Source organism: Benincasa hispida, chromosome 5 (assembly GCF_009727055.1).
Source record: "Benincasa hispida cultivar B227 chromosome 5, ASM972705v1, whole genome shotgun sequence".
Lineage (NCBI taxonomy): Eukaryota > Viridiplantae > Streptophyta > Magnoliopsida > Cucurbitales > Cucurbitaceae > Benincasa > Benincasa hispida.
Window position 1 is genome coordinate 22866333 of NC_052353.1, and position 14413 is coordinate 22880745.

The 14413-nt window shown below is 32.3% G+C and overlaps 1 protein-coding gene across 1 annotated transcript; it reads right to left on the reverse strand.

Moving 5' to 3' along the window:
* Positions 1-10516: 10516 nt before the first annotated feature.
* LOC120077699 (F-box protein At1g10780) lies at positions 10517-13993 on the reverse strand. Its single transcript, XM_039031660.1, has 4 exons — positions 13769-13993; positions 12195-12937; positions 11255-11535; positions 10517-11162 (listed from the first exon to the last, which is right to left on the reverse strand). Exons 2-4 carry the CDS (start codon positions 12934-12936, stop codon positions 10926-10928), a joined length of 1260 nt encoding a protein of 419 aa, XP_038887588.1. The 5' UTR covers position 12937; positions 13769-13993; the 3' UTR covers positions 10517-10925.
* Between the last annotated feature and the right edge of the window lie 420 nt (positions 13994-14413).

Consider the following 14413-nt stretch of genomic DNA (forward strand, 5'->3'; position numbering starts at 1 on the left):
GTTTAAGGTTCAACATATAAAACAAACCTCTCTCGGGCCAAGGAGAGGGTGGGGCCCCTTGTTTAAGACCTGGATTCAGTACTAAAGAGAACAACCTATCTACTATCCCTATAATGGATAGGAGTGAATTCCGTCTTGTACCTTATGTTCCTAGCTATCCACCTGATCTTACCCGTGAAATGGGAGGCTTATTGGGCCAGCGATGATGAGCTGCCCTCACCTATGCAGATCTAAAGATAATTCCGAGTGAACAGGAGTTCATAGTTAGCTCAGGATTAAGATTAAGTTACCTAGGTCATCAATTAACGAAATAGTCAGTTTTATACATAAAACGACATTTAGAACGTAAAAAGTGACTATTTCATGGTTCAATCTTATGTAAACTCATTGCATAAGATGCCCCCACTCACATATATTTATATGAACGATTCAGGATCACATCGTTTGTACTAACTACAAAGTGGGCCGCATCCATAGTGTCCCCAAAATAAGGTGTCCAATCTTATTCATATACTGACTATTTTGGCTATATATTTGAACTTGATCCACCTTCATGTCACTATATAAAGTTCAATCTACATTAAATAGCCTCAGGACCTTAGTTTGTTGGATTCAAGATTACAATTTCAATAATAACTTTATCGAAAAATAAAACAGAATATATTTATTAATTTACAAACTACGAGTTTTAGGACATAAAATCCAACATAAACGAGATGTATTTACAGGGGTAAAATTGTAATTTTGACCCAACTGTAACTACGAACGACCTGTGAAGGATCGACTTACTGATTATGGGTTATATGGATATAAGTATATCTACAGTGAGAAAAGTGCAACTATCGAGCTATAGAGGTGTGTCTTGATAGTTAACGAATAGTAATTAATTTGTTAAAACTCTTTAATCGAATTAATTACTAGATCGTTGGAGCTCATGATCTGTAGGTTCATTAGGTCCCTCTACTAGCTCATTAAATTGGAATAACAAATTGAATATTGATGTATGAAATTAGGGTTATAAATTTTAAATATTCAAATTCAATTTTTAGGGTTTTCGATTGATTGTATATGATACAATTATAAACGTTTAATTTCAATAAAATTAAACGAAATTAGAAAATCAATTAATATTTAAATTATGATTTAAACATAAAATTGATTCATTGGTGATATTGATATTTTATCAATTTAATATTCATATATTAAATTAATATCATTAAAAAATCAATTAAAATTAGTTTTATTTAAATTAATTATTTTGAATTAATAATAATTAATTTAAATAAAATGATTTTTTGAAATCATTTCAGGTTAATGGGTTTTTGCATTTTTGGGAAAAAACCCACTAACACATTTGTTGGATAATCACCAAATTTCATTTCTAGATTTAATGATCTTCAAGCTGATGTTGTTCTTCATGCAACCCTATACATTTGCATGAATTCTTCCTATATATAGAAGCTCCATACATGAAGAATATTAAGCAATTTGATGATATACTTGCTGAAGTGATAACCTGAAAACTCTACATACCTCCCTCTCTTGTTCTTCATCAATTCAACTTGATTTAAGTGTTTCCACCATACGTTCCAGCTTGAGCATAATAGAGAAGATCTTGGTGGTAGTCCTCAGTGTGATTCAAGCTCTATCTTGGTGATTTTCAGCTGAACTCGTGGAGAAATCTTTAAAGGTAATATGTGTTTCAAACCCTCTTATGAATATCATATGAACATCATGCTTAAAACTCAAATAAAATGTAGTTTAAGTGTTTATTGATTTTGTAATCTTTCATTGCATGATATATCATTCCTTCAGAAGGTAGAATATATAGCAGCTCGTGAAGCTACCAAGGAGGTTGTCTGGCTCATAAAATTTTTTACTGATCTGGAAGTAGTTCTAGACATGTCAAAGCTTATAAATATTTATTGTGATAATAGTGGTGTTGTGGCTAATTCCAGAGAGCCAAGAAGCCACAAGCGTGAAAAGCTTATTGAGCACAAGTACCATCTGATACGGGTGATTGTGCATCGAGGGGACATGATCATCATGCAGATAACTTCAATGCAAAACATTGTTGATCTATTTACAAAGGCCTTTACAGCTAAAGTTTTTTAGGGACACCTGGAGACTCTGGGTCTATGAGACAGGCCGCATCTAGTCTAGGGCAAGTGGGAGATTTTATACTGGGCATGTATTGTATGCCCTAGTTTCTTGTTTTTGTGTATTATTGTAATATTTTGACTTTTATGATGTACACACCACTAGCTTTAGGACAAGTGGGAGATTGTTGGGGTTGATGTCCTAAATTTCATAGTCTTATAGTTTGTAATTGTATTACACAAACTTTTTATTTATCTAATAAAATAAGAGTATTTTATTGGACATTTAGTTGCATTAACCCACAAAATCAATAAACTAAGATCCAAGGTTTTTTTTCTATAACTTAAACATGTATGTGGAGACATACAGGTAGATCGATAACCTAAACGATCTGTAGCAAATAGATAAGTTTCGGTACCTTATTCTAGTGACAATATGAATACGACCTACTTTATAGTTTTTTTACAATTGTTGTAAAGTGCTACAAATGATCTGATATTGATCATTCATATGGAGATATGTGAGCGAGAGTATTCCATACAAGGAGTTTGTATGAGACCGGACTACGAAATGAATAGTCTCTCTATATAACAATGTTGCTAAAAGAGATTTACATTTCATCGAGATGACCATAGGTGACTTGACTTGAATCTTGAGTGAGTTGTTAATTCCTGCCTATGAAGGTTTTCCTTTGATCTACATGGGTGAGAGTGACCAGTTTTGCCGACTCAATATGCTTACCATTTAGGGAATTCGTCTGATTGGGAGTTGGGAACACGATTGCACAGGTAGGAATTTACTCCTTTTCTATAGTTAGAGTAAGTAGAGAAATTGCTCCCTTAAGGGCTGATTCCGTGGTTTGAACAATGTGGCACTATACCCTCTCCTGAACCGAGAATGGTTAGGTTATAGTTAGTCTACAACTTATTATTTACTAGAGGGATCAGTGGTATGTAAGGAGTTAGATATAACTACATGGGCAAAATGGTAATTTTGGCTCAACTGTACTTACAAGCAATTTGTGAAAAGTCAACACACCGTTGATTGGTTATATCCAATGGATACAAAAATATATATGTAGTGCGAAGAGTGTAGCTGTCGGTCTTTAGTTGAGTGACCGACGATTAATGGAAGTTGATTAATTTAATTAATTAAACAAGTACCATTGGAGAGAAAATAAATATTTGAATATGATTCAAATATGAACTATATGAATGTGATTCATGTAAATACTATAGGTTAAATGAGAGAATGTTAAACTATAGGTTATACTATATGTGATAATATATATTAAAAATTATTTTTTAATTAATTGGTAATTGGAGGAAGTTGTCCACTTAATGTCTCATTAAACGTGGGAGGTGGGGAAGTTTCTTCTAGGATATTATTCTTCTTCCTTCATTGGAACATAGAAGATAGATGCAAGCTCTCCTAGAAAACTTCTCTGTAAACTTTTCTTCTCAACAAAAACTTCCCTCTCCTACTAAAAATTAAATCGAAGCCCACAACTCTCGACGATTCTCATCTTCCAAGAATATCAAGGTTTCGTAGTGGTAGTGTCTGAATTGGGTTTTTTGCTTGCTGTATTTTTTTGGCATTGGAGGCGAGTTGTTCATGACTGGAGAGGAATTGGCGAAGAGATTGGTCTTCAAGGATAAGTGGTTCTAAATCCCTTATTTCATCTTAAAAGTTTTTTATAGCATGCTTAATTGGAATGTATTTCATGTTTCCATCCTTTGTCAATTTGTGAATTTCTGTAAAATTAAAAATTGAGCTACAAACCACTTCCGTATAAGGTGTTTACAGATCACACTCCCAACAATTAGAAGACTCCCAGACTCTTAAGGTTGAACACTTTTTGAAGATACAAGTCTCCTAAATATACAGAGACTCTTCCAAGACTTCAATTTTGAGAACAACACGTGCACCGGTTCCTCAATTCAAGCGTACGGATTCAATTGAAAGAGAATTAAAGGTTCAAGTACTAGAGATTGAACCACATCTGCATCAAATCTACATCAATACAAGTTCAATTCCACGAAACACGTTTCTCTAGAATCCTCATGCGAATAGGTTTATAGATTTTCTAACTTTACAAAGTATCTAATAGGTCCATGTCCATGAACATGAACTTTCGATTTTTGTCTAATAAGTCTCTTTGAAAAGATAATATTTTAGTTTTTTTTTTTTTAATCAAAATAACATTTTAGTTTATGTATGGTAGATTTGTTAATTTCCAAAACAATATTGGATATGACAATAACCTACTACACACAAAATTGAAAATTCAAGAATTTATTAGACGAAATTGAAAATTCAATGATCTATGAAAATACTCATTTGATTAAATTATAAATTTAGTCCTTTAACTTCTATTTTAAAAAAAATATATATATCTAATAGATCCATGAACTTTATATTGAGATTTGTGCTCTCAATGTTCATAATTAATATATTATTTTATTATTTTATTTGCGATATTAAATAGTCCATTATAGTAAAAAACCAAAGTTATTGTATAATCTGAATAATATGTAGTTGACATATGAGTAGATCATTTTCAAGAATTTAAATGATTTATAGTATGGGGATAAGTTTGGTGTCTCATTCTGAAAAATACGACTCACTTTGTAATTAGAGATGTTTACGGGGTAGAGTAGAGACGATGACGATTTCATTCCCTGATCCCCGCAAAATACCCTGTGGTAATCGAGATAGGGATTCCCCGTATGGATTTCGTCAAGACTGCGTTCCCTGCAGAGAAAAATTCTCCGTTTTATTTTTTTAAATTCATTCATTTTTAACAACTTTTATATTTATTCTAGACCTTAATAAAAATTTATATATTAAATAGACTATTTTCCAATGCATATTTATTCAAAGAAAATACAATAAAATTTCCTACTAAAAACAATAATATTTTATGTGCAAAGTGATGTAATCGAACCCTTCAATCCTATAATGGAAGCAATTGAATTGCACGCTTTGATTCTATTTTAGAATTAAAACACATAAATTAATATTTAAAGGGTTAAGCATGTCAATATACCTTTGATGATGTACATAGTGCATTAAGATCTCCTTGAAATTCCTCATCTCTTTGAATCTACTACCATGAGGTCTTCTTTACTATGACTCTAACAAATATCTGGTTTGTGGGAGCCTCCTCGAAAAAATTGAAGGGAAGGGAAGTTTTCTTTGTCTCCTTTAGTTTATGGGAGTATCCTTGAAAGAATTGTGAGAGCCTTCTTGAAAATCTTCGAGATTACATCTAATAACCTTAGATTTTTTATTGTAATAAGTAATTTAATATTGCATATTTAATAGTTAAATAATTATTAAATAACTAATTAACGATGGAGTTTTATGACACGAATTCCAACACAAAGATATAATTAAAATATTTAATACCATAATTTCTAAAATTATATGTATGTATGTATATATGTATGTATGTACGTACGTATATATTACAGTGAGCTGTGAGCTATATAATAATTTTTTTTTAAAGAATCATAGTGTCTCCTCATTCCCTCCCTCATTCTCCGTCTAATTGGAGAATCTCCACGTTCCGAGCAGATTCCACGGGGCTAAAGAAATGAAATTCTCCATGGAAGTGTGTGAATGTCGTACAAATTGCATTCGATTTGTATACAGAAAAATTAAGAAGAAAATATTTAGCAAAACGTGATAAACATTCAACTTCTAAACATGCTTTCTACAGAGAATTGAGAGAAAAAGAAACCCACCCTTGATGAAACCTTTTCTTCACGTTCTCCTTTCTTTTGCCTTGGTCTCAAACCCTCTCGGCTTCTCACAATCATCGATTCATGAACACAGTAAAGAATCCAAACAAGAATACCATCACAAGTGAAACCTCATCATTCTCAAGAAAACAAGGATTTTGGATGTGTGGGCTCCAAACAAATATTTTTTGCTGAGGGAATTTTTCAGAGAGATTGAGAGAGTGAGAGAAGTCCGAGAGATTTTCTTAATCCTTTTATACTGTGTTTTTCTCAGCACCACAGATAAGGGAAAAAGGAGGGAGGGGGAGTTACATTAACCTTCTTTTCACGATTGGCTGAGATAACTCTCCATTTTCTTAATATTATATTAAAACAAAAATTATTAATATAATATTCATAATATGGTTAACTAACAATTAATAAACCATATTATATGCGATAATCATATTATAATGCAACTTCTTCTTATACCCTACAGTTTTAATATGAATGAAATTCATATTAAATTTTAATGTATAATATATATTGCTAGGTTATGATATATAGTTAATTATAAATATGATTTATAATTAAGACTATATTAATGTGAGAAAAATATTCTGAATCTAATTCAAATTTTTTTTCACATTAATATAGTTTTAATTATAAATCATATTTATAATTAACTATATATCATAACCTAGCAATATATATTATACATTATATCAATCATATTAATATAATTAATTACTTAAATTCCCATAAATAATTTGAACAATTCGAATTACTCCAGAACAATTATTCATTGTTATTATCCTTAGTGAGCTGACAATGGAATCTTATAGACCTACAAATTAGAAACTCCAAGAATAATCAAACTAAACTCTTTAATTGGATTGATCAACATTCATTAACTGTCGATGCTCTACTAAAGACCGACAGCTGCACTCTTCGCACTGTAGATATATTTCTATGTCTATTGAATATAACCAATCAATAATAAGTTGACCCTTCACAAATTACTCGTAACTATAATTGGGTAAAATTTATTGTCTTACCTATGTAATTACATCTAACTCCTTAAATGCAACTGATTCCTCTAATGAATGAATAGTTTATAGTCCAACTATAAATTAACCCACTCGAGCCAATGAGAGAGTGAGGTCTCATTGTTCAAGACAAGAAATCAGCTATTAAGGGAGCAATCTATCTACTTTCTCTAACGATGGAAATGAACGATTACATCTTATGTAGCTATGTTTCCAGCTCCTTACTCGGACAAATCCCTAAAATGGTAAGCATATTGAGTCGGCAAAACTAGACACTCTCACCCATACAGATCAAAAGATTGTTCTCATAGACAGAGTTCACAACTTACTCAAGATTAAGGTCAAGTTACTTATGGTCATCCTAATGAAAAGTTAGTTTCTTCAAGCAATGGTGTTATACGGAGAAACTAACTATTTTGTGGTCCGATCTTATATAAACTCTTTATACAGGATACTTTCACTCATATGTCTCCACATGAACAATATGGATCATAGTGTTTATAACACTTACAACTCATGTAACAATTACAAATTAGGTCATATCCGCAATGTCACTATATGATGCAGACCTTTTAGGTTATTACTTGAACATGATCCACCTGTTGTCTAACACATATTGTTCAAGTTTCATTAAATAACTTTGGATCTTAGTTTATTGGATTTAGTTAATTTTATCTAAATGTCAAATAAAATACTTCTTATTTTATTTAATAAATAATTTGTATTTACAAATTACAAACTACAAGATGAAAGAGATTTAGGACACTAAATCCAATAGAGGTCCCGACCCTGCAGACTAAATGGGCATATCTACTTATAATGGTTACAATTGATTTGATCCAAATCGTTCATGTGGAGACATGTTAGTTAAGACTGTTAAAGTATATTCACGTGTAGTAGAGAAAATCAGAATCAATAAGCACTCTAATTAAACTTAATTTGAGTCTAACATGCTTCAAAATAACTTTTACAGAAGAAAGTTTGCTGAACACAATACCTTTGAAGAATCATCTTTAATACCAGTTGAGTTCCACGTAAAAGAGCTTCAATCTTCAAGTAGACCACCACGAAGACCTTCTCTACTATTCTCTTACAAGGATTGTGTGGTAGAAACACTAAATTGAGCTGGATGTATATAAGATATGAAGAGGGTTTAGGGTAGTTGATTTCTGCAGAGTTCTTCAAGGAAGTCTTGTAAGCATGAATCAATTATTCAGCTTAGCACTTCAATTTATAGAGCTTTCATCATGCAAATTCAAAGCTTGCATGAATGTCGGCTCCTAATTTATGGAGAAAATGGAATTGAGTGAATAAGGTGTCTTGCATCATAGTGGAGATTTCCAACTTTTGAAAATATCCACTTTGAGTTTTGATTTTCAAAATGGTTTTTCATAAAATGATTTTCAAAATCAATTTCTAAATTAAACTTATTTAATTTGATTTATTAGTTTTATAAAAAATTAATTCACTTAATTAATTTTTAAATAAAACTAATTAATTAAACCTTTTAATTAATTTTCTTAATTTAATATATAATATTAAATTTATAAAAAACAGTTCCATCATAATGAAATTTATTATACAATTAATATTTAAATCATATTTTAAACATTGACTGTTTCTCCAATTTTGTTTAATTTCTATAAAATTAAACATTTTAATTGTATCGAATACAATAAATAGAAACCTTAATTGAATTTGAACATTTCAAATTCTAAACCCTAATTTCAAATCCTATCAAGATTACTCAATTTACTAATCCAAATTACGAACTAGTAGAGAGACCTTATGGACCTATATATCATGAGTTCCAACGACTTGTAATTAATTGGTTAAACTCTTTAAACCGAATTAATTACTCTTCATTAACTACACAGACATTCTACTATAGCTCAACAGTTGCACTCTCCTCACTGTAGATATATTTCTGCCCATTTTAACCATAATCGATCCTTCACAGGTCATTCGTATTTACAACTGGGTTAAAGGTTATCCTTATTGTTTTACCCCTATAAATACATCTTGCTCCTTAAGCTCCCACTGATCATCCATTGAACAATTGGTTTATAGTCCAACTTAAAAATCATTACCCTCTCTTCCATGAGAGTGCAGGGTCCCATTGTTCAAGATAAGACATCAACGCTTAAGAGAACAACCCGCTAACCCGTCCCTATCTGATCTTATCCCAAAATGGGAGGCTTATTGAGCAGTGCTGGAATAATCCTAAATAAACAGAAGTTCGTAGTTAGCTCAGGATTAAGATTGAATTACCCTAGGTAATTGAGTTTGAGATAGTCAATTTTAATAGTAAACGGTTGTTATAAAGAAAAGTGACTATTTCAAAGTTTGATTTTATGCAAACTCATTACACAGGATACCCCACTCATATGTCTCTATATGAATGATTTTTTGGATCACATCATTTGTATCAATATACAAAATGAGCCGCATCCAATAGTATCACAAGGATGGGATATCCAATCTTATCCTTATAGACCATTTTGGCTACATACTAAAACTTGATCCATTAAAGTTAAAGTATTCATGTTATAGCCATGAATTCGTTTATTGGATTTTCATAGAAAGATGCAGTATCAATAGTAATTTATTAAATAAAAAAACTCGACAGCATTTACGAACTGCAAGTTTAGGTCATTCCCAACAGAGACATCCTATATAGTATTTTATATTTCATCTCTCCTTATAAATTCATTAATTGAAGAGATATATATATTTCATAGAATGATCATATGTAACGATCTTAATCTTGAATGAGTTATAAACTTTTGTCTGTGGGCTTGTCATTTTATTTGCATGAACAAGAATGTCTCTAGTAGCTAATTCAACAAGTCTATCATTTCAATTGACTAAATCAATACTTGGAAACATAATTTCATGAGTTGGGATTCACCTCGTCTTGTATATGGCAAATAGATGAGTAACTCTCTTGAGTCCTAATTTCGTGATTTGAACAATGAACCTTACTCTCTTACTGGCCCGAGAGGGACTTAGTTTATGATATGATCATAAACAAATCGTTTATAAAACCAATGATACTTAAAGTGCAAGATGTAATTACAAAGGTAAAACAAAAATTTTGAACCCACCATAAACAATCCAAAAAGAGTCAACTTGCTTAACCTTTACTTTCTAATTTAATTCTAAGTTAAATCAAAGATGACCCATTGCTTTCGCTATGGGTTTGAGTTGTTATTCCCCTCACATTCAATTGTGTCATTGGCTCTTGGACTCTAAAAATATCAACTAAGTCCCTAAACTTCCAATTTTTTTGTCTAATAAATCAGTCCATATCATATTCAACCTCCTTTAAAATTAATAAATCCACAAGACAAAATTTAATTGGACAATAAACTTTAGATTTTATATCTAATAGGTCTTTGACCAATTAGATACAATTAAAAGTTCAAACTTATTACACAATCGAAAGTGAAGGCCTATTAGACATTTTTCAAAGTTTAACAAACCATTTGATATAAATTTGAAAGTTGAAAGACTAATAACTTATCATACTTTTAAAGTTGATGAACCTTTCAAACAACCTAAAACTCCACTACTAAGCTTATAATTCAACCTTCCAGACAAAAAGACACTCTTTATTCAAATTAGTAGGCTAAAACTAGAACACACTTCGTTCTTGTGCATCAGAAAAATTTATCCAATCTTTATTATGGAAAACGTTTCGGTCATTCCTTCAAACTAAGGAATTTAGATATCCAATAAAGAAAATACATTTCTTCGATACCAATATCCGTTTACCTTTTTCATTTTTCGAATATTACAATTCACACACGACCTATAAAAACGGTTACTTGACCAATTAAATTATGCTCAAGCCAGCAACAATTGAACATCTTTGATCGATGGTCGCATCGAACAAGGCTGGAAACGAGCAATTAGTTATGAATTCATTCATAAAAGAATGACCAAACTAAGTTAATCATTTCAGCAGGTCAACCTGTAATCAGAGAATGTAAAAGATAAATGATGAACTTAAAATCACAAATGAGAGGAAAAGTGCCTCACTATGCTTTTATTCAATGCGAACGACCGTGGGGTTGCAACATCTAAACTTGCAAATGTCATCAAAGAAATCATCTGCACTGCTATGGCTACTCTTCATCCTTAGAATATTTATTACCAGTGACTTCAAATTCTTGGCATACTTTATAAATGATTCGAGAGTATTCATCTTCTGTTCGGCGTTCAACGGCGATCTAACCGTAACCCAAACCTCCTCCAAACATGAGATTGCAAAATCTGGATCCACCTGAGTACCAAAAGAATGTAATTTATAAGCCAAGAAATCAATCCATCTCAAGAAAAAGTTGGTCTTATTTGGCAGGCACTGATTCTACTTACATTTTTAAGGCTGTGTTTTTGGCAAAGTGCAGCGAACATGGCTCCATGGATGTCAAACTTTTGCAACTTTGGATGGTTATTAAAAAACTCAACAAAGTCAATTTCTGGGAAAGGTTCAAGTGCATCAAAGTCTCCACTGAATTCAACCTTCATGTAAAGATGTTTCACCTCACTCCCACATTCAAGAATATTGCTTATTGCATTCCAACACCATTGAACACCTCTTAAAGATAGAGACTCCAGTGAAACAAGCTTATCAAAATCCACCATGTAGACTCTTCCTATCAAAGGTTTCCATACAAAAAAAAGAGAAAAACAGAACAAAGTTTTTATCCCTTGTATCATGTCGTACTTTGCAAATTGTAAAGATAAAGAAGGCAATTAATATCACAGAGGTCTTGAAAACGAGGTTCAAATTACTCTTAAAGCGTAGTACTTTTAAATAATGAACTTGCAAACTTATCAGAACCTACCATGTAGGCTCTTCCTAATAGAGGTTTTTACATACAGAAACAAAGTTATCCTTGTATCATATCGTATTTCGAACCATAAAGATAAACAAGGCAATCGATATCTCAAGGCTCTTAAAGTTATCCTTTGAGTGTAGAACTTCTTAAAGTAAAAAGTTTGCAAACTTCCACCTTGTACTCTTCCAAGTTCCAATTAATGATTTCCATACAAGAAACGAGTATATACTCTAAATCATGTCATATTTTGTAAACGGTGAAGATAAACAAGACGATTAATATCATAAAGGTCACAAATGAGTTTGGAATGACTTTTGAATGTGGTAGTTATAATTAAGGTTCTTCTATTTAGTGTTCTGATCACATACATGCATACTGTGAAAGATAATTTTTCAATTGGTTGAAAGCATTTTTCACCCTCCAAAGAATCATACTGAACTTTCCTTCATAAGATTTCTAGTTATGATGATTACCTTGATTATTGGCAATTGAAAGATTTCTCAAGGAACTTGTCCCACGGGCTCTAATCCAACTACAGCCTTGAACTTCAAGGAGTTGAAGTTTAGGAGAATTGATCAAAAGTGAGCAGTTCCCCAAGCCATAGAAATCCAGCTTACACTGCTCCAAATGCTTCAGCTCAATTGAAACTGCAGTAAGACCTTCACAGCCAAGGAGCAATAAGTTGGACAAATTAGGACATGCACGAAGGGCACTGTTCAATGCAGGATCCTCAAACTTAGCACCAACAATCTCAAGGTTTTTTAACTTTTGAAACACATCCCATCTAGGTGAATGTGTCATTAACACGCCCCATAAATTAAGTGACTCCAAATTTGCTGCAGATCTAAGGCATTCCAACTTTGAAGGGCTCTCTTGACAAGCCTGAAGATCCACCAGATTATCCATCCGTAACTCGAGGTGTCGAAGCGTGGGGCCAACACTAGACAGCCATGAAGCAAGACCAGCACCCGAAAATGGACTATAAACAACAAGCTCCTCCAAGTGAACAATGGATGATATCATCTTCCAAATGATGATGTCGGGACTCAGCCCACCCGAATGGTTATCAAAGGAATTGCGAGGAAAATAGAGACTTCTAATGTAGGGCGTTGAGTCTTTCCAACGCTTCGATACGCAATTGCAGACAGCCACATCTCGAGCATTGCTCATATGTGACAAGATGCACTGAACAATAGCATCTGGGAGTGAGTCCATTCTGTGTGGACAATTATCAAACAGATTGTTGTTAGTAACCAGACATTTCACATACAAGAATCAGCAGGAGAAGAAAGGTAAATTAGTTCATTCAACATGCCACTGTTATCGTAAACCAGGACCATAAGGAACCATCAATCGTTCAAACTTCCTGATTCAACAAAATTTCATACAATTTGCACACAAATATCATCTTCTCATGTTTTAGTTCAGCAAATTGTAGAAAATCACAGGGATTAATTCCGGAACTATAGTCTTTTCTATAAAACAACTACACGAAAATGCCTCCATGTTTTCATCCAAACTCCTCCAAAATGAAACAGAAAGCATTTAGAATCGTAATCTAACACAGAGGACTCTTGTAATTGCCGGATCAAAAGAGTAAAAACAAAACACATTTCCCTGATGAATCAGAATCTAACAGATCCTATGGTGAAGCGAACAATTTCATTCTTGAGTTTCCATTTATCAACTTTCTATCTGATGAAATTGATTATATTGCCCAAGGAATTAGTAGAAACCGCATAGTTCTGTAGCTGAAAGAATAAAAAAGCAAACAAAACAAAAAGAGAAGGCAAAACCCAAATGCAAAAAGCACTCGTTCATGAACTTGAGAGACGAGGGTGCCCCTCTGAATGAGATCCATAAAAAAAAAAAAAAGATCTTGAAAACAGTTCAAACCCAAAGAAAAGAAAAGAGCTGAAAAGAAACAAAAACACCAAGAAAGATTCAAGACATGAATCCCAGCAAAACCCATAAAAGGAAAGTAGTGAAGAAGAAGATCTTGAGGATTAATTAAGTTATAGAGCTTGAAGAAGGGGAAGGAGCTTACAATTAGTGAAATGTGGGAAATGGGTATTGTGGGGAAGAGAGTAAAATTAGAGAAAAGGAAAGAAGTAAAGAAGAGTGTGGAAATGGAGATGGATCTGAGGGTTTATGTTGAGGAAGAAGAAGAAGAAAAAGCAACAGCTTTGGAGATAGAGAGAGAGATAGAATGAAGAAGGAGCGCGCTTATAGAGAGACGTTTGAAAGGGGGAAAAAAGAGAGGGGGGGGTTTGTTTTGGGAGGGTCTTTTTCAAATTTTGAAAGGTTGGGACTTGGGAGGGACGATTACCTCTCTCTCTTCTTTTGGATTTCCCCTCTTTCTTTTTCAAACTTTTTCCTTTTTTTATTTTCTTCCCCTCTAATTCTTCATTCTTTTTTATCTCGCCTCTTATATCTCTCAAATTTCTTTTTTTTTTTTTTTTTAAGTTAAAATACTATTTTTAGTATGTGAAACCATGTTCAATATCCATGTGGACGAAAATATTCACATCCATACATAAAATTTCGAATTCAATGAATATTTTAAAAAAAATTATAAAAACAAAAAAAATTAAAAATAAATATAAATTAGTAAATAAATATTTTATGATTTTTAAACAAATTAACGTATCTATTATTTATATTATATTTACATTAGTGATATTTTATTGTT